Source organism: Pantherophis guttatus, chromosome 4, assembly GCF_059756535.1.
Source record: "Pantherophis guttatus breed Tessera chromosome 4, ASM5975653v1, whole genome shotgun sequence".
NCBI classification, from domain to species: Eukaryota; Metazoa; Chordata; class Lepidosauria; order Squamata; family Colubridae; genus Pantherophis; species Pantherophis guttatus.
Window position 1 is genome coordinate 78517490 of NC_142066.1, and position 22089 is coordinate 78539578.

Here is a 22089-nt window from a genome sequence, read left to right on the forward strand (position 1 = left end):
TGATTTAATCTAAAATATGCTGGAAATGATTATTATGAAACATATTGGGCTGGAAATCAGCCAAACACAACATGCTGGAAATTAGCCAAACAATAGAAGGAGGTATGGAGGAGAACATGCTAGTAATTAGTTTAAATAAAATTTTTGGGATGACTCTGTGTAATTTGAAATGTGTAAAAGCAATGATAAAATTTAAGATATCAAGATTTGATGGAATGGGTCAAGAGTCTAACAAATGTAGTTAGAATTTTGTTGTATAAATGGTAAGAAAAATGGAGATGTATTGAGTTTGAAATTAAGATTTGAGGTGATAAAATTGTGGTTAATAATTAGAATAAGAGATTAGAATATTATTTAAAAGTATTTTGCAACTGATGGCAAAAGAGATGATAAAGACAATGTGGAGAAGAACCAGATATAAGCAGGATTGATACTTAGACACAAATGAGCTAAAGTAAATATGAAATTAAAATTGTATTGATAAAATAGATATATATAGATAAGGATGTTAGAATCTATGTTAAAATTTATTCTTCTTATGTTTTGAATTTTTACCTTTTAAAGATGTAATGGGAAATTGTGAATGGAGTCTGTTAAAGGAATGTAAGCGTGGTAACTATCTATGACCAGATCAAGTTTTTGCTCTTGAAAGTTATATTTTATGCTTATGTTTGAAAAATAATAAAAAATATTTACAAAAAAAAAAAAATCTACCTCCTTTTACACTAGGAAATTATATTATGAAATATACGGATGAATCTCACCTTGACTGTAAGTTTTGTTTGAGGATATCCGAAAATAAACTTGATCTGTATGAAAACCTGTTTGCTAACTGGCCTCTTTAGGCTAATCACAAAGTTCAGAGACAGAACAGTGCTTTAGATTCAGTCTCTAAAAGACATATTCTGTATTCTTCTGAAAATGAACCTGATTTATATTACGAGTAATCAGGAATTGCAGCATGTTCAAAGAACCAAATAGAAACTTTGCATCTTTGAGTTATTCCATTCATGCTCCAAACTGGCTATTAATCCATGGTGTAATTAACTGCTACTTCTATAACCCGATATGCTGTGCTACCAAGGAGCTTGCAAAACTACCTCCTTCACATGGAATCAACCCTTTCCCACCCCAATGTGTTAATCAAGTTGGAAGCTATTGGTGAGACTCCCTTTCCTCAAATCTATGGTACAGAGATCCATAAGCACTGCTTTTTGATGGCACTGTCTATTTTATGGAAAAACCTGATAAAAATCTGCCAGATTTTTAGTCTTAGCCTTCCAGAAGCTAAACTATTCAAGAGAGTTTACAATGGATAATAGGAAGCTCAGTAATTTTTCTTTATTTTATATTTAAGATTTCATGATTTTAATTATAATTTTAGCTTGATGGTGGCTGTTTTAATTTTTAATGCTCTATTTTTTCTTCTTAATTAGTGTAAGCATGGAGAGTCTTCTCAATTATGACATGTAGTAAACAAGACCCAAGAGTGAATTTCAGAGTTTAGACTGGATCATTACATAATTGATATTTCACTGTCTTTGCTCGATAAATCACTGAAGACTAGTTTTTTTTAATATTATTATGCTAAATATTATTATGCTAAATTGATTAACAAAAGATCAGTATAAATATACCAGACAATAATGAAACTTTCCAACAAATCATCACAATAAAATGATAGAAGAAAAATGGAAAGAGGACTGGAAAGTAGGTTCTGTCTCAAGAATCATAGATTATTCCGGCATGAAATGTGCCTAAAAGAATTCTCATATAACACTGGAAGAAGAAATATATTATCGTTGATTTGTGACACTAATTTTTTTTTTTTTTTGGGTGGGGAAGAAGTTGGTCTATTTAGTTATCAGTTAACATTTGAATTACTTATTTCTTGAGAAAAAAGCAAAGATTATTTTTTAACAATAAGCTAAAATTTCTGGTTGGCAGAAGTCATGTTTTGCCTGCAGAAGATTCTAGATTCTGAGGAAAGAAGATCCTTGCTGAATGTTTGCATCGTTGCCTGCCAATTTTGATTTAAGCAATATTGATACTACCAACCTCCTGGGTAGCATGGAAATGCAAGAAAATAGTTTAAGATCCTGATTTCCTCTTTTTTAAATAGTGCTAGGGGAGCTGTATTGCTATATGTATTGTGTGGGTGTGAGGAAAGTATATTAAGGTCTTTGGTTATTCGGGTCTTCTACCACGTAAAATTGGAAGTGTCTTGGCGATGTTTCGACGAAGTCTCATTCGTCATCTTCAGGCTGGTGTTCTCGGCTTCGTGCTTCCAGGAGCAATGTGAGATCGCAGTTGTCTCTTCCTTTTAACTGCTAGTGGAGGTGTGAGCTGATTGGGTGGGAACACTATATACCAGAAGAAAACACACACAAACCGCTATCTGCACGCACTCTCACACCACCACCCTGCCCAGATCAACTCTGTAGCCAAGACACTCATTTCCAGAACAAAACGCTTAGCTGACGAACAACACCTAAAAACCGAACTACACACCCTCACTAACGTACTCACATCCAATGGATTCCAAAGAAATAAGATCACCAACCTAATCCAAAAAGAAACCCCCACTAAAATCCAAGACAGAGAACAAGAAAACGGCAAGGCCCTCCTCCCATACATAAAAGACACCACAGACAGAATAAGCAAAATCCTCCACAAACATAACATCAAGACAGCATTCTGCACAAACCGAAAAATATCCACCATCCTAAGGAACCCCAAAGACAAAATTGAGTTAGAAAATCAAGGAGTATATGAAATCCCATGCACCGCCTGCCCCACCACATACATCGGACAAACCAACAGACGAATAAGTGCACGCATAGAAGAACACAAGAACTCAGTCAGAAAAGAGGAACCAACTTCTTCCCTGGTCCAACACCTTAAAGCCACAGGACATGATACTGACTTTAAAAAGACCAGAACTATCGCCAAAACTGAACACTTTAACAACAGAATAATCAGAGAAGCCATCGAGATAGAAAAACGCCCACACAGCATGAACAAACGAGACGATACCTCCCGCCTACCAGCCATTTGGAAACCCGCCCTTATTGACAAACGAGTCCCTAACATGACGAATGACACCAGACCCACACTCACGAATGCCACACCTGATGTCACCAACACACATCCACGCAGAAAGCAGACTCAAACCCACACTGATAATGAGCCACGACCAAGGACCAGAAGCCAGACCGCAGCTGCATCATTAGCCACTTTAAACCCCTCCAATCCATACATGAAGCAGACTGACACCCACCATGAAGAGCTCGCACGGCCACAAACACGAAGCCAAACAACAACAACGCAGCTCACCAGCTCAAATCCCCCTGCAACTCAGACTAAGCTGAGCACAACCAAGCCCCCACCCAAACAGAACACAACCCCAGCCAATCAGAGCACAGCCAAGCCCCTAACCAATCAGAACACACCTCCACCCAATCAGAACACAGCCAAGTTCCCACCCAATCAGCTCACACCTCCACTAGCAGTTAAAAGAAAGAGACAGCTGCGATCTCACATTGCTCCTGGAAGCACGAAGCCGAGAACACCAGCCTGAAGATGACGAATGAGACTTCGTCGAAACGTCGCCAAGACACTTCCAATTTTACGTGGGAGAAGACCCGAATAACCAAAGACCTACATACAAACACCCGTGAAAACCTGAGAAAACAAATATATAAATATATATATATATATATTTATATATATATAAAGAGATGGCTCCAAAAATGGTGACAACTCCTCTGAAAATGGTTGCTGAGCAGCGTGTGTGTGTGTGTGTGTGTGTGTATGTGTGTGTGTGTGTGTGTGTGTGTGTTTCTCCTGATGAAAAACAACTAATTTTGCTGACAGTTGTTTTTTTGGCAGCATGTTCCTCAGATTCAAACAGCAGCAACTAAGAATGAAGATGAGCTTTGGATGATTGTGGACCTACCTGGAAAGAGGAATCTCAATGGTTGCAATTTTTGGTAGGAGCAGTCGGCGGATCGGGTCTCCATCTTTTCTGCTGTTTGATTGTTTTATTTATCACATTTTAAATGCACATTTTGAAGTTTTATTTTTTATTTTTATTCTCTTTTTTATATAAAGTAGTTTTTCTATAAAATACAAAGTATATAGATGTCAGGTCAAATTGGTTGGGTAAATAAAGGATGCAAATGATCAGCTGTCTGCAAGGAATATAAATCCTTCCATTCTCCACTATCCTGTCAGAGCTGAAGAAGCTTCTTGGATGAGAAGCGAAATGTCTTAAAAGAAAAAACAAGAAAGTTCAGTTGCCTCCTGAAAAAGCACCTTTGGGGCAACCATGACCTGAATGAATGAGAATCTCTATAGACGTTGGGTAAATAGTTGCAGAAGTTCTCATACTGTATGTATGTGTATATATGTACACTTTCAATTTGTTTATACTGTATATTTTCACATTATATACATAAATGCTTAGTGAACAGCGTATTGTCTGGATCAATTTATTTATATACAATAATACTTTTCCCGTTCCTAATATAAACCTCTACTGCCTAACCATTTATAAAACAAGTCCCATGTTCAAAAACACTCTGTATCTTCTTTTTCTTTTATTTTTAATGTCAATCTTTCCATTTCTGTGCAATCTAATTTTTAAAAAATTACATCATCTTCTGTAGGTGTTTCCTCATTACTGTGCAAAAACAATTCTTGCTGCTGCCAAGACATGTAATATTAAGTATAAGTTCCCTTTATCATACTTTCAGGTATTATGCCTAGCAAAAATATTTCTGGTTTATAATTTATATGTTGTTTTAGCATTTTCTCCAACCATGTGTGTATTTTTGTTCAATATTTCTTTGCTTTTACATATGTCCATTACATATGATAATATGTTCCTGGTGTCTGGTTACATTTCCAACATTTGGCGGTATGCTTTTAAACATCTTTGCTAATATTGCCTGTGGTAAATGCCACCTATAAAACATTTTACAGAAATTTTCCTTATATGTAGTTGCCATTGTCAACTTACAATTTCTTTCTCAAAGCTTTTGCCATTTGTCTAAATCTATTGTACATCCAAAGTTTTTTGCCCTATTGCCCTATGCTATCATTGTCTCTTACCTGTTCATCTTCCATTTTTAAGCTTAACAAGGAATTGTACACGTATTTTCTTTATCAACTTTTCATCTACTCCTAACATTATTTGGTCAAATATTGTAAGCTCTTTATAGAAACCATAATACTTAATGTCTTTCTCAAATTTCAATTTTATTTACATATGCGGCCATCATGAATCCACACCTTAAGTCTGCAACTCTTGTTTGGTTTTAAGTTCCCCTTCCACATTTAAAATATCTTTATATGTTAAGATTTTTTTCCAGATTTACTGCATTTGGATGTATAAATGCTTCAATTGTTGAGAGCCAAACTGGAATTTTAATGTAATTTTTTGCTTTCACCTTTTCCCATACTGAAAGTAGGGCATTTCTTATATAGTGTCTTTGAAAATATCTATGAGTTTTCCTTTTGTTACATCATAAAAGAGCATGCCATCCTAATTGGAGTTCATGGCCTTCTAGAAGCAGTAATCTTTTATATCTAAGAGTTATCTATTCACTCACCCATGTTAATACAACTGCGTGATAATAGAGCTCCCAATCTGGTAGTCCAAAGCCCCCATTGTTTGTGCAACTTTTTCAATCTTATTCTTGCTTTTTTCCTTGCCAAATCTATTTCAAAATTATACTATTTAATTCATCAAAGGATTTTTTTCTATTTTTATTGGGACCATTTGGAACAGGAAAAGTAACTTTGGCAAGATATTCATTTTTATAGTTGTGTTTCTCCCTACCATTGATAGCTGCAAATTTTTCTGTTAATCTAAGTCTGTTTTGATTTGTTGTAACAGTCTTGTATAATTATCTTCCTTAATTGTAACACATCTTGCTGTTAAATATATTCCCAAGTATTTAACTTTCTTAACTATCTGTAAATCTAATTTCTTTGTCAATTCTCTCTTCTGTTTTTCTGTGAGATTAACTAAGATTTTAGTTTTATCTTTGTTTATTTTCAATCTTGCAACTTTCCCATATTCTTCTATTATTTCCATTAATTTAGGGCCCGTTTCCAGTGGTTCTTCTAAAATAAATACTAAGTCATCTGCAAATGCTTACAATTTGTATTTTTCCCTTTTTATTTCCATACCTTTTATTTCTAAATCTTGTCTAATATTTCTATTTAATGCTTCCAATGGTAATATAAATAGCAATAGGGACAATGGACATCCTTGTCTTGTGCCTTTTTTATATTAAAATTCTCCATTAAGTCCCCATTAACTATTACTTTTGCCATTTGTTTATAATATATTGCCTTAATCATTTTTATAAACTTCTCACCGAAATCCATATATTCTAACTGCTGTATCATAAAGTGCCAATTTACATTGTCAAAGGCTTTCTGTGCATCTAAAAAGATCAGCGCCATTTGTTTTTACAAGTGCACTACATAATATTCCAATGTGTCTAGTATAAATCTTACATTATTTTTGATTTGTCTTTTTGGAAGGAACCCATTTTAGTCTGGGTGGATAAATTCATTCAGAAATCTTTTTAATCTCTCTGCCATTATTGATGCAAAAATTTTATAATCTGCATTTAGTAACGATATAGGCCTATTGTTCTTTATCTGTGTCAAGTCTGAGTCTTCTTTTGGGATTAAAGTGATATTAACATCTATCCAAGTGTTTGGTATCTTAGCTTCTAACAAAACTTCATTATAAACCTCTAACATTGACAAACTCGGTGTATCTTGCAATTGTTTATATAATTCAGCTGATAGTACATCTGGTCCTGGGGTTTTATTATTTTTTTGTCTCTTTATCGCCTCTGTCAGCTCCATCATCATTATTTTTTTCATTTAACATATTTTTAATATTTTCAGTAACTTTTGGTAATTTGGCTTTTTCCAGGTATTGCATTATCCTTTCCTCCGGAATTTTTTCTTTGTCATATAATTTTTTGTAGTATTCCTGAATTATTTTCTGTTTTAATCACATTTTGGAACTGTAAATAGAGGAGAAAATAGAAAGAACAGAGGAAAAGACAGGGGAGGAAAAATGACAAATGATACAAAAAGATAAAAAGGAAGAGATAGTAAAGGCTTATGAAATAGAAAAAGCAAATTACACCTTAAGAGATCAAAATATAAAAGACAATACACAGAAAGACATTCCTGAAGTGAGGAAAGAACCATTGAAGGGTGTATTGTGAAGAAGCTGTAGAGATAGATAAAATACTTAGATCAAACATGAACAATGTAAGAAGATAAAAGATCCCAAGGGAGGAGCATGGGAGATGTGCCAAGAAGTCAATAAGAGTTGAAATACAAAAATGGGCAAGAGATGAGGGATAGATAAAGGATACTTCCGAAAATAGGAGTTGTTTTATTAAGAATTAGTAAAGAGATAGAAACTAGAAATGGGGAAAATATTACTATGTATATTCTTATAAAATATTATATAATTATTATGTAGGTGTAAAGATTAGAAGTTCATGACCTTATGTGTTTTATCAATGATAGTAGAAGCTAAAGTTAGAAACTAAAAGATTAAGAGAATGATTAATCAAACAATAAAAATTTATTAGTATAGAGAAGCAAATATTACTATCAATATGTGACTACAATTACAGTTATGATTATTACTGTCATTATTATTGGTATTTCTTAAAAGGTACCCAGTCAAAATATTGTTCATGTAATTATTGAGTTTTTATGTAATTTTAAGAAAAAATTATATAATAATAATAATAATAATAATAATAATAATAATAATAAACTATTCGAACCACTACATTAGCCGAAACAAACCAACTGATGTATGCAGCAGCCGTCATAACCACCAAAGAACTGGGGTTGAAAATACAAAAGAACCAAAGAGGCAAGAAGGGGAAGCCTAAGTGGAAAATTCGGTTAGAATTGAAGATCAAAAAAGTACGTGGAGATTTGAGCAACTTGAAGAACCTAAGGCAAGGTCAGCTAAAGAACAAGCAGATCAAAAGCAGCCTGGAAGCAAAATACGATCTGAGGAATAAGGAGATTGCGGTAGTAATTGAAGAGCTGAAGCAGAGGGTTGTTGCCATCACTGAAAAGATTAAAAGGTATGAAAACCGAGTAACTCAGTTCAAGGAAAACTCACAGTTCAGAGCAAATCAGCACCAGTTTTATAAGAGTTTAGAAAATGAAAATGGAGTAACAACAAATGAAAAGCCTGATAAAGAAAAAGCTCTGAAATTCTGGAAGAATTTGTGGGAAAACAACAAGAAGCACAACAGAAATGCAAAATGGATCAAACAGGTTGAGGACTCTATTAAAGTGCATAAAATGGAAGACATGAAAATAACAAAAGCAACGGTGCAAAGACAGTCAAGAAAAGTGAAGAACTGGAGTGCACCTGGACCGGATGAGCTGCATGGCTTCTGGTTAAAGGCACTTACAAGTCTGCACAAAAGATTGGCAACCCAGATGAACCAGATCCTAAAAACACCTGAAAATGATGAATGGATGACAACTGGAAGGACATTTTTGATTCAAAAAGATAAAGAAAAAGGAAAGGACCCTGGAAACTATAAGCCAATCACCTGTTTGCCAACAACATGCAAGCTTCTTACTGGTATCATTGCAAACCAAATCTATGGATACCTGGAAAGAAATAACTTGCTTCCTGTAGAACAGAAAGGATGCTGCAAAAACTCAAGAGGAACAAAGGATCAATTGCTGATCGACAAGCTAATCCTAAAGAACTCAAAGAAAAGACGAACCAACCTGTTCATGGCTTGGATAGATTATAAGAAAGCATTTGATTCAGTTCCCCATAGCTGGATCAAGAAATGCCTGGAAATATTAGGCATCAGCAGCAACATACAAAAATTCATGGAATCTTCAATGAACCTCTGGAAAACGAAACTTATGGCTAATGAAGAAGAACTGGGTGAAGTTGAAATTAAACGAGGCATTTTCCAGGGAGATTCCCTTTCACCCCTACTTTTTATACTCTCAATGCTACCACTGACAATCATTTTGAAGAAGATGAACTGTGGATACGAACTTGCAAAGAAAGGACTGAAAATCTCGCACTTGATGTACATGGATGATTTGAAGCTGTTTGGTAAAACAAAAGCTGAACTGAATTTATTAATTGAAAACACAAAAGAATTCAGCCAAGACATTGGTATGCAGTTTGGAATTGACAAATGTGCAACAATAGCAACCAAAGCAGGCAAGATCATAGAAGAGGATGGAATAGAACTAGAGAATGAAGAAATGATAAAGGTAGTAAAATCAGAAGAAGGCTACAAGTACTTGGGGATTTTAGAAGCCTCTGACTTAATGCATAATAAAGTCAAGGAATTAACTTCAGCCAAGTACATTCGGCGAATTCGTAAGATATTAATGTCCAAATTGAGTGGAGGAAACATCATAAAAGCCATAAATACCTGGGCTATACCTGTGATTAGATACTCTGCAGGAATAATTGACTGGACCTAGATGGAGTTAGACAATTTGAACAGAAAAACAAGGAAGCTTATGACAATGAATCATGCCTTGCACCCTAAAAGTGATGTTGACCGATTATATTTACCAAGAGCAGAGGGTGGTCGAGGACTCCTACAAGTAAAGCAGACTGTGGAAGAAGAAAAATGCAGCTTGAATGATTACATCCAGAAAAGTGAAGAACCAATGATTAAGGAAGTAAATAAAGGAGGCCTTTTAAAGACAACTAAAACAAAAGCAGAATATAAGAAAGAAGTAACTGAGCAGTGAGCTGAAAATTGGAAACACAAAGCTCTGCATGGCCAATACTTGAAAAGTATTGAAGGCAAAGCTGACCAGAAACTAACTTGGAACTGGTTAAGATCAGGAGTACTGAAAAAAGAAACAGAAAGCTTTATTTTGGCAGCTCAAGAACAAGCCCTAACCACAAACTGCATGAAGGCAAAAATTCAACATGTTACCACCAACAGCAATTTTTTTTAAAAATTTGATTTATATGCCGCCCTTCTCCGGAGACTCAGGGCGGCTTACAATGCGTTAAGCAATAGCCTTCATACTTTTGTATATTTATACAAAGTCAGCTTATTGCCCCCACAAACTGGGTCCTCATTTCACCTACCTTAGAAAGGATGGAAGGCTGAGCCTAGTAAGATTCGAACCTGCAGAAATTGCAGGCAGCTGTGTTAATAACAGGGTGCATTAAACCACTGTACTACCAAATGCCGCCTCTGCAATGAGAAAGATGAGACAGTCGACCACCTGATCAGTGGATGCAGCAAAATTTCACAAACTGACTACCTACAACGCCATGACCGTGTTGCTAAGATCATTCACTGGAAATTGTGCCAGAAGTTTGGATTTGAGTACAGCAAAAACCACTGGGAACATCAGGTTGAGAAAGTTTTAGAGAATGAGAAACTCAAGATCTTGTGGGACTTTAGGATTCAGACTGACAGGCACTTGGTCCACAACACACCTGACATAACAATAGTTGAAAAGAAAAAAGTCTGGTTCATTGACATTGCAATACCTGGTGATGCACGGATTGAAGATAAGCAGCAAGAAAAAAATCACAAAGTACTGGGATTTGCAAATTGAAGTTGAGCGACTGTGGAAAAAGAAATCGTGTGTTGTCCCGCTATTTAGAAATTCTAAATTTGCCGGACTTGAACATTTTGACTCTACAAAAAACCACCTTACTCGGAACAGCTTACATCCTCCGACGATACCTTAACAGTTCCTAGGTCCTTGGTTAGGACTCGCGCTGCTCAGCTATTAACCAGCCTCAAAGGCTGTGAATCTCAGTAAAGATTAACCAATAATAAAACAGTTAATTATTTTCATTAAAACATGCCATCTTTGGTTAGGTGGTTATGTCTTTTTTAAAATGTAAAATTATCATTTTTATTTTCAAAGCATTTAAGAATAGGTGGTTAATTTGATGTAACACATAAAATGGATTGATTAATCACTAAGGGTCCATTTTAACCGATGAGCCTATTTAGGAGATTATATAATTTCTGGTGTACTAAATAATTGAGAATTTTAGTACATAGAGAATAGAGAATTTTAGTACATAGCACCAAGTTCTCTGCTGATATATTCCATTTCTATCACTATTTATGTCTCAACAGACTAACTATAACATTCATAAAAACAGTATTAATCCCTCAGGAAATAAAATTTTCAGAATTTGTTATAAACTTAAAAGAAACAAAGACTAATTTTAATTCTTACATTTTTGCATGACAGTTTGAGAATTATGATAATAATCAGTAATTTTATTCCATCCTAAATTGTAAAAGATATATCTCTCAGGACAAATACTGGTTTGTAGTATATTTTATCCATAATTAATGTTTCAGCAGAGCTATAAAATTCTATAATCTAATAGCTTTACATATTATGGTGAAATATAAGGTTTCTCATGGCATTCAAATCACCTCAAGAGGAAAACTCACTTGAGCCCACAAGATAAACAACTCTCATCTAGTAATAATATTATGCCTTCTGTAACAGGAAAACAAACTATAGCTTAACCCTTACTGGACAAAATATAATGCAAGTCTAACTGTATAACTTAAAAGTAGTACTTCATTTCTTGTATTATAATCCTGCACAGTCCAATGGGGAATTGAAGCATCAGTGTAATCTAAAACTGTTCTGACAACAGTATGTTTTCATCAACTCTTAAAAAATTCTAGCCATCTGTTCACATTCTGCCATTTTAATTGGATCACCTTGCATCATTTTTTACTGTCTAACTTCTTTTATTTCTTTAAGTCTCTAGGTTTGGCCTAAGATTCCTAGGAAAGAGGTTACTCATGAAAACCCCATAATATTAGGATAGTCCTATATTTTATGCCTATTGATCAATAAATCCCATAAAATTCAGGGGACCTTAGTTCTACGTAGCACCACAAAATCGAGATTGAACTATAAATATGTTTCCTGTTGCAAACATCATAGATCAGTACCTTGGACAGCTACATCGCTGTGTGGCATTGGGCTTCTCACTATTTGGGATTTATGAAATGTTGAGAACACATGCAGAATGGCTACTGAAGGACATTTGTTTCATTACAGAATTGAGAGCACATTTCTAAACATATCACTGAGCTTATGCCATTCATTAGTTTTATTTGCTAAGACTAACGGTCAGGATCATTTGGAGCCAGAAGCAAACATAAATATGGAGCTGGAAGCTCTAGTGTCTTGCTTTCTAACATATTAGCTTTCTAATATGTTGGATTTCTATATCAACTTTCTGTAGGGTTTCAGTAAGAACCCAACATCAGTTCAACGTACATGTTTTTGGGTAAAAAAAAGGTTTAAAGACAAAGAGTTATCCAGGACATTTCCTGCAGAATCATAGACTTTGGACACATTATTTGAATGATTTGCCTGAACTTGATTTTAAACATGCACTTGTAAATGCAATTAATAAGAACGGAGAAAAAGACACAAGCTGTGCTATTTTAGTCCAGGAGTGGGCAACCTGAGTTTCTTCAGTTTTGATGGACTTCAATTCCCAGCATCCCTCAGAACTGAGCAAATGAAGGAGGAGATCCCGATTTCAGTCAAGGTAGATTGCTTGTGGCCTCCCCGATTTAATTCTATACAGGTGAAAATTCCTCCAAACTTTTTCCTGGAACTAATTGTCGTGTAATTCTGTAATAAAATAAAGAGAAAGCTCTTTATTTTCTAGTACGCCTGTAGGCAGCAATCTTGCATACTTCCAGGACTTTAAAAAAATACGTGTCGGCCTAACCTCAAAATCGTAATCCCGTGGAATTCCTCGTGGTCTCACGCAGTTTTTTTTTTGGGGGGGGGGTACAAGAACCAACAAGATGCTCTAGGCGTTACTACATTGCTGCAAGCTAATTTTTAAGAAGTATGCTTAAAACCGTAGTCTTCCAACTTGATCCTCCCAGTCTGTCGGATTGTGTCATGCGTGATCCCATATCTGAGACTTCTCGCGCCAGCTCTCTCTTTAAGTAACCCCCCCTTCTTCCCTATGGCCCTCCCCCTTTCTTTCTTTCTTTCTTTCTCTCGCTCGCTTGCTCTCGCTCTCTCTCCATCTCCCTCCCTCCCTCTCTCTCTCTCTCTGAGACTCAGCCTCGTTTCTCTCCTCCTTCTTCTTACAGTTGTGTCCTTGAATTGCCGCCGCGTCAGGATTCCTTGAACCAGCCACCATGGCTGACATGAAAACGGGCATCTTTGCGAAAAATGTCCAAAAGAGACTGAACAGGGCACAGGAAAAGGTAAGCGAAGACGCAGCAACTGTTAGAAAAAAAGGCGAGTCCGTGCACTTTGGGATTTCACGGCGTTGGGGAAGAAGCGTAGAAGTGCGAGGGGAAGGAGGGGGGAACCTTGCAGCAGATCCTTCAGTAAATGCGGGGACAGTGATTAGCACCCTGCGGATCCATGTGAGAAGGGCTGCACAACCAAGCCGAGCCAGAAGATGTGCAGCGCTGCTACAGCGTTGCAAATGCTGAGCATTTCGGGCAAGGCATCGCGATTTCGGGCAAGGCAGAGGTTGCGGGTGCCGGCGTGGATCAACGTCTGGCTTTCCTTAGTTGTGCTGCCGCCCTCGCCCGATCCGCTTTCTCTAGACTGATTTGCACAGAGGGCATTATCTGTATAAATTGGAGCTCTTACAAGATGGGGTGGAAAGCGGTAGGGCGAGCGAGAACCAAGTGTCTGAATTAATCAGAAGGACACGGGCATTTTAAGTGCTGTATCGAATCCCGCCCCGCGGGAAACTAAAAGGAAATATTCAAGCCCTTCTGATCTTTGTTGCCCCATTTACCTCAATGCCTTGCAGCACAGTTAAAGGTGGTTGTCCTTCCACAAATATATATATCGATATATATATATATCGAGGAATCGCCGTGCTGGTGTACAGAACAGCTCTTTGAGAAAATGGTTGAATTCGGGCTCAGTGGGCTGGAAGCTGTGGCACAGAAATACCGGCATGGACTTAATTCCTGTATTCGTGACTGGAGCATAAATAAATCTTGGTAAAGAGATGGTGGACCGGGAAGATGCCTCCCTCCCCAAGGAACTTTTAGTTAATACCTCCTCTATAATTACTGTGCTGTTTTCTCCCTCCCTCTTCTGTTGGCAAGCTGCCCTCATCAATGGTGTTATATAATATCTCTTGGCCCATTGAATAATTATCATCTTCATGAAGCCCTTTTAATCTGAGGAAGGATGTAGGGCAGAGTTATATTCAGACTGCCTTATACCTGTTCTTCTATCATTAACCCAATAATTATGTATTATTTCCTATCATAGAAAAGTCAAACAGTTGCAGGTGATGTGCTGTTTTGTCTGGGCCAAGGGTTTTGCTTTTAGGGTTAGCTTGCTCAGAGTCAAAAACTGTTTGCCAAGAGATAGTGGCTCCAGATTTTTGCAGATTCTTGGCTAATGAAAGAACCTGTATAATCTGTGACCTGTTTGTGTGTTCCACAAAACACTGGGGATAAAACACTGGGGTTTTTATCTTTTTCATTGAATAATAAGGCCCCTAGAGATGTATGACTTCACTACTTTCTGGAGATAGTCTTGCTATAACCATTTTTTTATTTGGGAAAGACATTGGACCCCTCAGTCTTATACTTCCCATTTTCCTTTTCCAGCATTCTGGTGCTTTGTTAATATTGCAGCTGCTATCAAAGGATCAAAAGCCTCTTGGTAACCTGCAGCTTGAAAGGAGGATTGGAAATATAGTTCTCTCTGCATAAAGATTTGGTTCTCCCTAAGCCCCATCTTTATGTGCCCATTTCACTAGACTATAAGAGGATTGTGTTTCTTTTAATAACTGCCCAAGCTTAGTATAAAGTTATTTGATCTCCTGTCTGCATTCATCTGACGACTAAAGCAGCATTGATCAGAGTGGCCTTCTCCAAATGGTTTATGTCACTAATCCACAATGGCCACCAAACACCCCCTATTCAGAAACTCTTGCCAGGTTTTTATTCAAGATTCAGAGGTCTAACTGTTTAAAATATGGTGAAAGGAAACAAAATCCACATTACTCAGGTTCCTGATGATTTGCAGCTGAATCTGGAGGTCAGTTCTAATTCTTAGGAAGGAAGGCCCAATAGAGACAAAAAAGAGATGATGGGGTGGAAGATTCTGGTAGGAACATGAGATAGGAGAATGGATGGGCTTTGGGCTTAAATTCAGGGAAATCAACTTTTCATGTCTTGCCATATTTAAAAGCAGTGCTTTTTCTCTTCATAAGACAGGATAGTTTCCTGTAGGTCTGAATTAAATTGCTCAGGTATAGTGACTGAATAACTGCAGAGTTATTGGAATACATTTTGAAATCTCTCAAATATAAATCTTTTTTAAAATGATGCTCATTTAAAAGCTATCAAATCCCACAAAATGAGAGTGTTAAAATCCTCTCCTTGCCTCACAGTTGTCTCCAAGACTGTTAAGATTAATCTTCAAATAGGTTGTTTGAATTCTAATGTGTGAGCTTCACAATGTAATTCTTTTTAACTCCAAACTCTTAAATATTAATATCTAGTTAATGCTGATTATTTCATATTGGATCTACAATTTGATTTAGGTACAGATGCTCGATAAACAAGGAAAATCAAGCCACCATCCACATATATTCTAGATAGGCCATGTGAACGCTTGGTTACTTTAATCACGTAGGCCTCCACATTCAATTATTGACATCCAGAGAAGGCTGGAGGGCTGCTGCCAGTAAATAAATAAACAAATATAAACATTCCTGCATTCAATTCAAATGATGGTTGGATCCAAGATCTATGGAAATCAATGGGAAATTAATGTGACATTGTTTTCACTGATCTATTAATAGCAAACTTAAATCAGAATGCAACTTATTTGCTGGTTTCATAGACCAGGCTAAGCTAATCATGATTTGTTGACTGAACTGTAACAACCTAGTTTCCATATAATGCTAATTGTGATATCCTAGCTTTAAAATCAAACAAACAACATTATGGCTGTGTGTACAAGTGGGCATGTGTGGATATGTTGTTATGAGTAAGATATCCAGAAATTTAGTCATTGATAGAGCTTGTTTAGGATTTGTTTTGTAACTTTTTTTTTTTAGTTGAGCGGATGAATTTCCAACTTGTTTCTTCATTTTATATTTGGTTTAATTTTTTTTTTGTTCTGTTTTGCTTTATTGTGAGTTGCCCAGAGTCCTTTGAGAATCTGGCAATGCCTAAATTGGAAAAAAAGAGATGAGTGGCTTAATATGGGATGGGACTGGACCTTGGAGGTCTTCTATTCCAACCCCCTGCTTACGCAGGAGAATCTATACCATTTCAGACAAGTGTCTGTCTAGTCTCTTCTGAAAAACCTCCAGTGATAGAGTGCCCACAAGTGAGTTACACAGGTTTATTTTGGGAAAGAAGAATCAAGAGAAGAAATTATTGCAATCTTCAAAGATCTGTAAAACTATTATATAGAACGTGGAATAGATTGTACTCCATTTCACCAAAAAACAGGTGATCATTGATTGAAACCAGATTTTGGTTAAATGTTTCGCTCATTTCTAATAGCAAACATTGTTTGAGATAGAAACAGCTTGCCTGAGAAGATGATGAGCTCTTCTTGATGTGTTTAAGCATTCAACTTAATGAGATGAAGCTGCACCCAGTGCCCAAATACTACATTGGCTGAATGTTAAGCCAGATAAACAGCACAATCACTTCCAAATCAATGATGTATTTATGTTTATACAGTAGAGTTTAATGTTTTAAGACAGTTTACAGCATAAAAAACCAGTCAGATCCAAACAAAATATTAACATTCCCCCTCCTTATTTTTTAAAAAAGACCAGTAAACTCTTTGAAGAGGATAAAGCCAGAGCACTAGAAAATCAGATCAAATGCAGACAAATTCACCCTGCCTCCCCTTTAGCTGGAAATTATTCTTTTACAAAGCCATGTGAAGAGATTGGAAAACATTATTTTTACTAGCACTTTTCTTTACAACATTAAAAGGCCATCCACCCCTTTATATCGTGAATTCAGTATTTCTATGTTAAAGACTTTCCTTTCAAAAGCATCAAATGCCAAGTCTAGAAGACCCTGCCAACACTTCTTTTTCTATACTTGTAAACAGACATAAGGTGTCATTCTGCCTGTTTTTAATATTCATTTATGAGTGGCATAGCTTGTATAGCCTGAAATGATACCATCAACATCATCAACATCAGAGTTAGGGTATACAGACCTACAAACCATCTTAGAAAAAGAAACTTTTCAAAAAGAAAAATGTGATCATGATGTGTTGATGACAGACCTGCTTTCCAAAACAACTGGTTGGGAAAAGGAATGGAATAGAATATCCTTGAATAGGGTGGGATTGCTTCACTGGACAACAAGAGCATTCCCATGCTGCAACCTTGAATGGTTATATAGTTTATAATATGTATTATAGTTTGCTGTCATTATTTTGAGTTGTTTCATCTGGCAGGTAAAAAGGGAACAATGGTATTTATATACTCCCTTATCTTGTATTTGTGTGTCTGTGCCTTTGAGGCAGGATGGATTACTGACAACCACGGGGAATAGTACCTGCTATTTTCTTGTCAAGATTTCAGAAGTGGTTGCCATTGCCGCCGCCTTTTTAGGGCTGAGAGACAGTGACTGGCCCAAGGTAACCCAGCTGTTATACTTGACAGGTCTAGAACTCATAGTCTCCTAGCTTTAACCCTAACCCTAACCTAGTCTTAACTAGAAGCCAAACTAATTACTGTAAATTCATTCTTTGCATCTTTACACAAAAGGAAAAATAGTCCAATCTATCAAAAGACAGATTAGGAATACAAATCAAGAGAGGCAAGAAAAGATAGCATCTATACTGCAGATGAGTTCAAATTTCCATGACCAGATGGATTATATCCCAGGGTTCTGAAGTAGGTGGCAGATGTGATCTCAGAACCATTGAACCATATTTTTCAAAGATCCTGGAGCACTGGGAACTACTAGAGGACTGGAAAACACTGATGTGGTTCAGATCTTCGAAAAGGGGGGGAAATGGGTCCAGGAAATTCTAGACCAATCATCTTGACATCATTTCTGTGAAGATCCTGAAAAAGATAATCAACCAACAAATCTGAACACCTAGAAACAAGCTAAACTAAGCTAACATGCTGTTTGTCAAAAGCAGATCATAGCAAACGTAACAAACATTGCTGCATTCTTTAACAAGCAATACTTTGTTAAAGTGAATACTATGGACATTGTTTACTTAGACATCAGTAAATTGATTGATAAAGTAGACCACAATCTACTTCTTGGTAAGATTCTGTATAAAAATGTGAGATAGACAGAAGCACCACCAGATGGCTGACCATACTCATCATCTAGTTCTCAATGGAACTACATTTAAATGAAGGTTAAGTATGCCATGTGGTACTTCAAACTTCTGTCTTAGGCCCAGTACTCCAATATCTCCATAGATGATTTAGGTGAGGGGATAGAAGGGGTGTTCATAAAATTTGCAGACAATATCAAGTTGTGGGGAATAGACAACATTTTAGATGATAGACTCATGTTACAGTAATATTTTGACAGTCTTGAACACTGAGACCTATCCAACAAAATGCAATTCAATGGTGAGTAAAGTAAGGACTTATACTTATACAAGAAAAATTAAATTCACAGGTATAGAATAGTTATCATCTTCTTCAATAGTAACTGACAGTAACTGTGAGAGGGATCCAGTGGTGGGTTCCTCCCGGTTCGGCCCGGCCTGGTTCCTGCGAGCCGGTAGTGGGGATGACATGACATCACTGAACTGGTTCTCCCCCCTGCCCGCCCCCTCCCACCCCCGCGTTATTCTTACCTTTAATTTGGCCCCACTCCCAATCTATTGCTGCCTCCTGAGTCCCAGCTGATGGCTAGAGGGAAAAAAACTGTTTAAACTCTTGCCGCGGGGCTTCAAAGGGCTGCCTTACAGCTGATCAGTGTTAAAAGAAAACAAATGAGTAGACCAGTGTCTGCAAAAATAAATGGGTAGACCCAGTGGTGGGATTCTACTTCAGTAGAACCGGTTGTTAAGTAGTTAATTAGTTAAGCCAGTGGTTCCCAAAGTGGGCAGTACCATGTCTTAGGGAGGCGGTAAGAGGCAAGGGGGTGACAGGGGGGTGCTAAGTGGCAAGGAGGGTGGCCCCCACCCGTTGGCCTGTGCCTCACAGCATTAACCTCCTTGCAAGCAAACAGCAAGAAAAAACTCCTTTCAGCTTCAGCATAGGTTAATTAGCCCGTTGATTAGATCTGCCTCCCGACTCTCAGCTGATTTGCTCTCAGCTGTTTTGCGCAGGGCTTGCTGCAAAGAGCTAAATTGCTGGAGCAGATTTTTTTTCTCCTTATGCAAATCAAGCTGAAAATGAAATTGAAAGTAAAGCAGGGTGTTGGCTGTTACATTGGAAAATTAGGCAGAGGCAGATTTCTTTTCTTTTTCCTCACCAAAAAAGGTAGGTGCAAACAATGGGAAATTTAGGGCAAAAGAGGAGAGTTCAAGATTTTAAAACACAAAAGAAAAAAAGCTCTATTTAACTAGGGAATTGTAATAATTGAGATACTATTAATTGTATATTGTGTTGAAAGCAGAAATGTTTAAGTTGTGGTTTGGAGGAATATATGGGGGAAGTTATTCGGTTTATTATTATTGGTAAATATAATTAATTGATTTGTAAGAAATTGGATTGCATGGAAATAATTGGAATATTCATGTTCATATTGATTAATATACAAAAAGATAGTTATATAACTAATTGATTTATATTAAAATGTTGAATTTGTATTAAACAATTGTAATATTACATAATTAACCAATGTGAGGATGGATATAAAAATAGATGACAATGGGAAGGGGTATAATATAGAATAGAAGGGAAAAATTGAATTTGATTAAGATTAGAGATGAGGATGAAGGGTAATATTGGTTTTTTAAAAAAATAGATGAGGAATAAATATGGCAAAAAGGAAATATAGAAATTGTAAATTTAATTGAAATGACTAAACGCTGTTTAAATTTGTGAACCGGCCAAATACTCTGTTCAAAGAAAATACATTGTATGTTTGTATGTGTGTTTCTAATTATTGCTCTTTATTCATATTTGTTCTCTTTTATTCTTTAAAGTTTAACAATTCATTCTTTATCTTAATATCTTTATATTTGTTTGGGGTTGCCTTTCTTCCCTTTCATCTTTTTTATTGTACAGCAATCTTTCTCCTCAAACCTACCACCTCTCTCTTTTCTTTCCTTCTTACTTTCTCTTCCCCCACTCTTCTTCTCCTCTCTACTTTCTCTTCCTTTCTCCTTCTCCTCCTCTCTTCCTCTCTCTCTTACCCTCACTCATACTCTAATTTCCTTTCCCTTCCTTCCTGCCTTCTCTTCCTTCCCTCTCTCTCCTTCCTTCTTCCATCTCTCTTCTCCTTCCTTCATCCCTCTCTATTGCTGTATCCATTTGTGCATGTGGACTACTCAGAGGGCTGAAAAAGTTATTTTTGACTGGTTTTCGCACTTTTGACCAGTCCTCGAACTTACGACTGTCCTCACATTTTACGTTTTTTGCCCTATCTTATCACCATGGTGAAGAGAAGCAGTTGTGAAATGAGTGACATGGTTGTTAAGAATGCTGCACGGGCATAAATGTGAGGATGGTCATAAGTGTGAGGACCAGTCAAAAGTGTGAGGACCTGTCAGAAATGACTTTTTTTCAGCCCTCTGAGTAGTCCCTACACACATAGCCATGGCCACCCGGTCACATGACCAGCTAGCCACGCCCACCCAGTCACATGATTTCCAAGCCATGCCCACAAAATAAGCCACACCCACAGAACCGGTAGTAAAAAAATTTAGAACCCACCCCTGGAGGGATCTAAGTGTCCTAGTGAACAATCACTTTAAGAATGAACCAGCAGCATGCTGCTACTTCCAAAAAAGCCAATGCAGTCCTAGGCTGCATCAACAGAGTGATAGCATCAAGATCACGTGAAGTATTAGTGCCATTTTATACTGCCTTGGTAAGACAAAATATACTTGAATATTGCATCCAGTTTTGGTCCTCATGGTACAAAAAAAAAGTTGAGACTCTTGAAAGAATGATAGATGAGCAACAAAGATGATTAGGAGACTGGAGAGTAAATTGATGAATGATTGTGTGAACTAGTTATGTCAAGTCTAACGAAGGAAGGAGTAGGGCTTATACAATAGCAGTCTTCCAATATATTTGTGAGGCTGTCACAGAGAAGACAGGTGGGGTTTCAACCTATTCTTCAAAGCATCTGAGGGCATGACAAGAAGTAACAGAAGATTATCAAAGAGAGATTCAATCTGGAACTAAAGATAAATTTCCTGACAGTGAGAACAATTAATCAGTGGAATGGCTTTCCTCCAAAGTTGTGGGTGCTCCATCACTGGACATTTATAAAAAAAAGCTTGGAGAGCCATTTGTCCAAAATAGTAGAGGATGTCCTCCTGGAGCAGGAGGATGGATTAAAAAACTCCAAAGTCGCTTCCCAATGGTGTTATTCTTTATTCTATTCTTTAGGGCAAGTAAAAGGAGCCAATGTACAGGTTTCCCTGCTAATACAGAAGAGGAGGAACTGCACCTAAAATACTAATTGCCTAACTCCCTTAAAGATTTTGCTCAGTGGGAAGATTTAAAGTGTGTTTGGATGAATTGATTATATTTTGGCAATATGAGCATTCCTAAATGGATATGGTAAAGCAGAGTATACTTTGTGAAGAAATTGGCCAATTTGAAATAAATGTTGTGAAGAAAAGATACAAAATGGTATCATTCTCATGGTTAATTAGCCTGATCGGTATGCTATATCCATCTGTTACGTATAGATTAGTCCTACCTGTATTAGTCCTGTATTAACCTTGATTATTTAAAGAATCACTTCAACAAATGCTTAATTTCTCAAAACATTCTATATTGCAATTATGTATAGATGTACATCTGTTGCCTACTAATGAAATATTAGATATAAAACTTTATGTAAATGCACCATAGTTCTAATATAC

At 36.7% G+C, this 22089-nt stretch overlaps 1 protein-coding gene across 6 annotated transcripts in view; it reads left to right on the top strand.

Moving 5' to 3' along the window:
* The first annotated feature begins 12576 nt into the window (after positions 1–12576).
* The window catches only part of AMPH (amphiphysin), a 183810-nt gene continuing 174297 nt past the window's right edge, over positions 12577–22089 (top strand). Inside the window, exons 1-2 of one of the 6 annotated variants that reach the window (XM_034413368.3) lie at positions 12577–12628; positions 13191–13307. In XM_034413368.3, the coding sequence (XP_034269259.1) occupies positions 13239–13307 (69 nt within the window). In that variant the 5' untranslated portion in view covers positions 12577–12628; positions 13191–13238. Of the gene's footprint in view, positions 12668–12874; positions 12938–13038; positions 13308–22089 lie in introns of those variants that run through there. The other 5 variants (XM_060686129.2, XM_087892432.1, XM_034413287.3 and 2 more) reach the window with 5 other exon arrangements.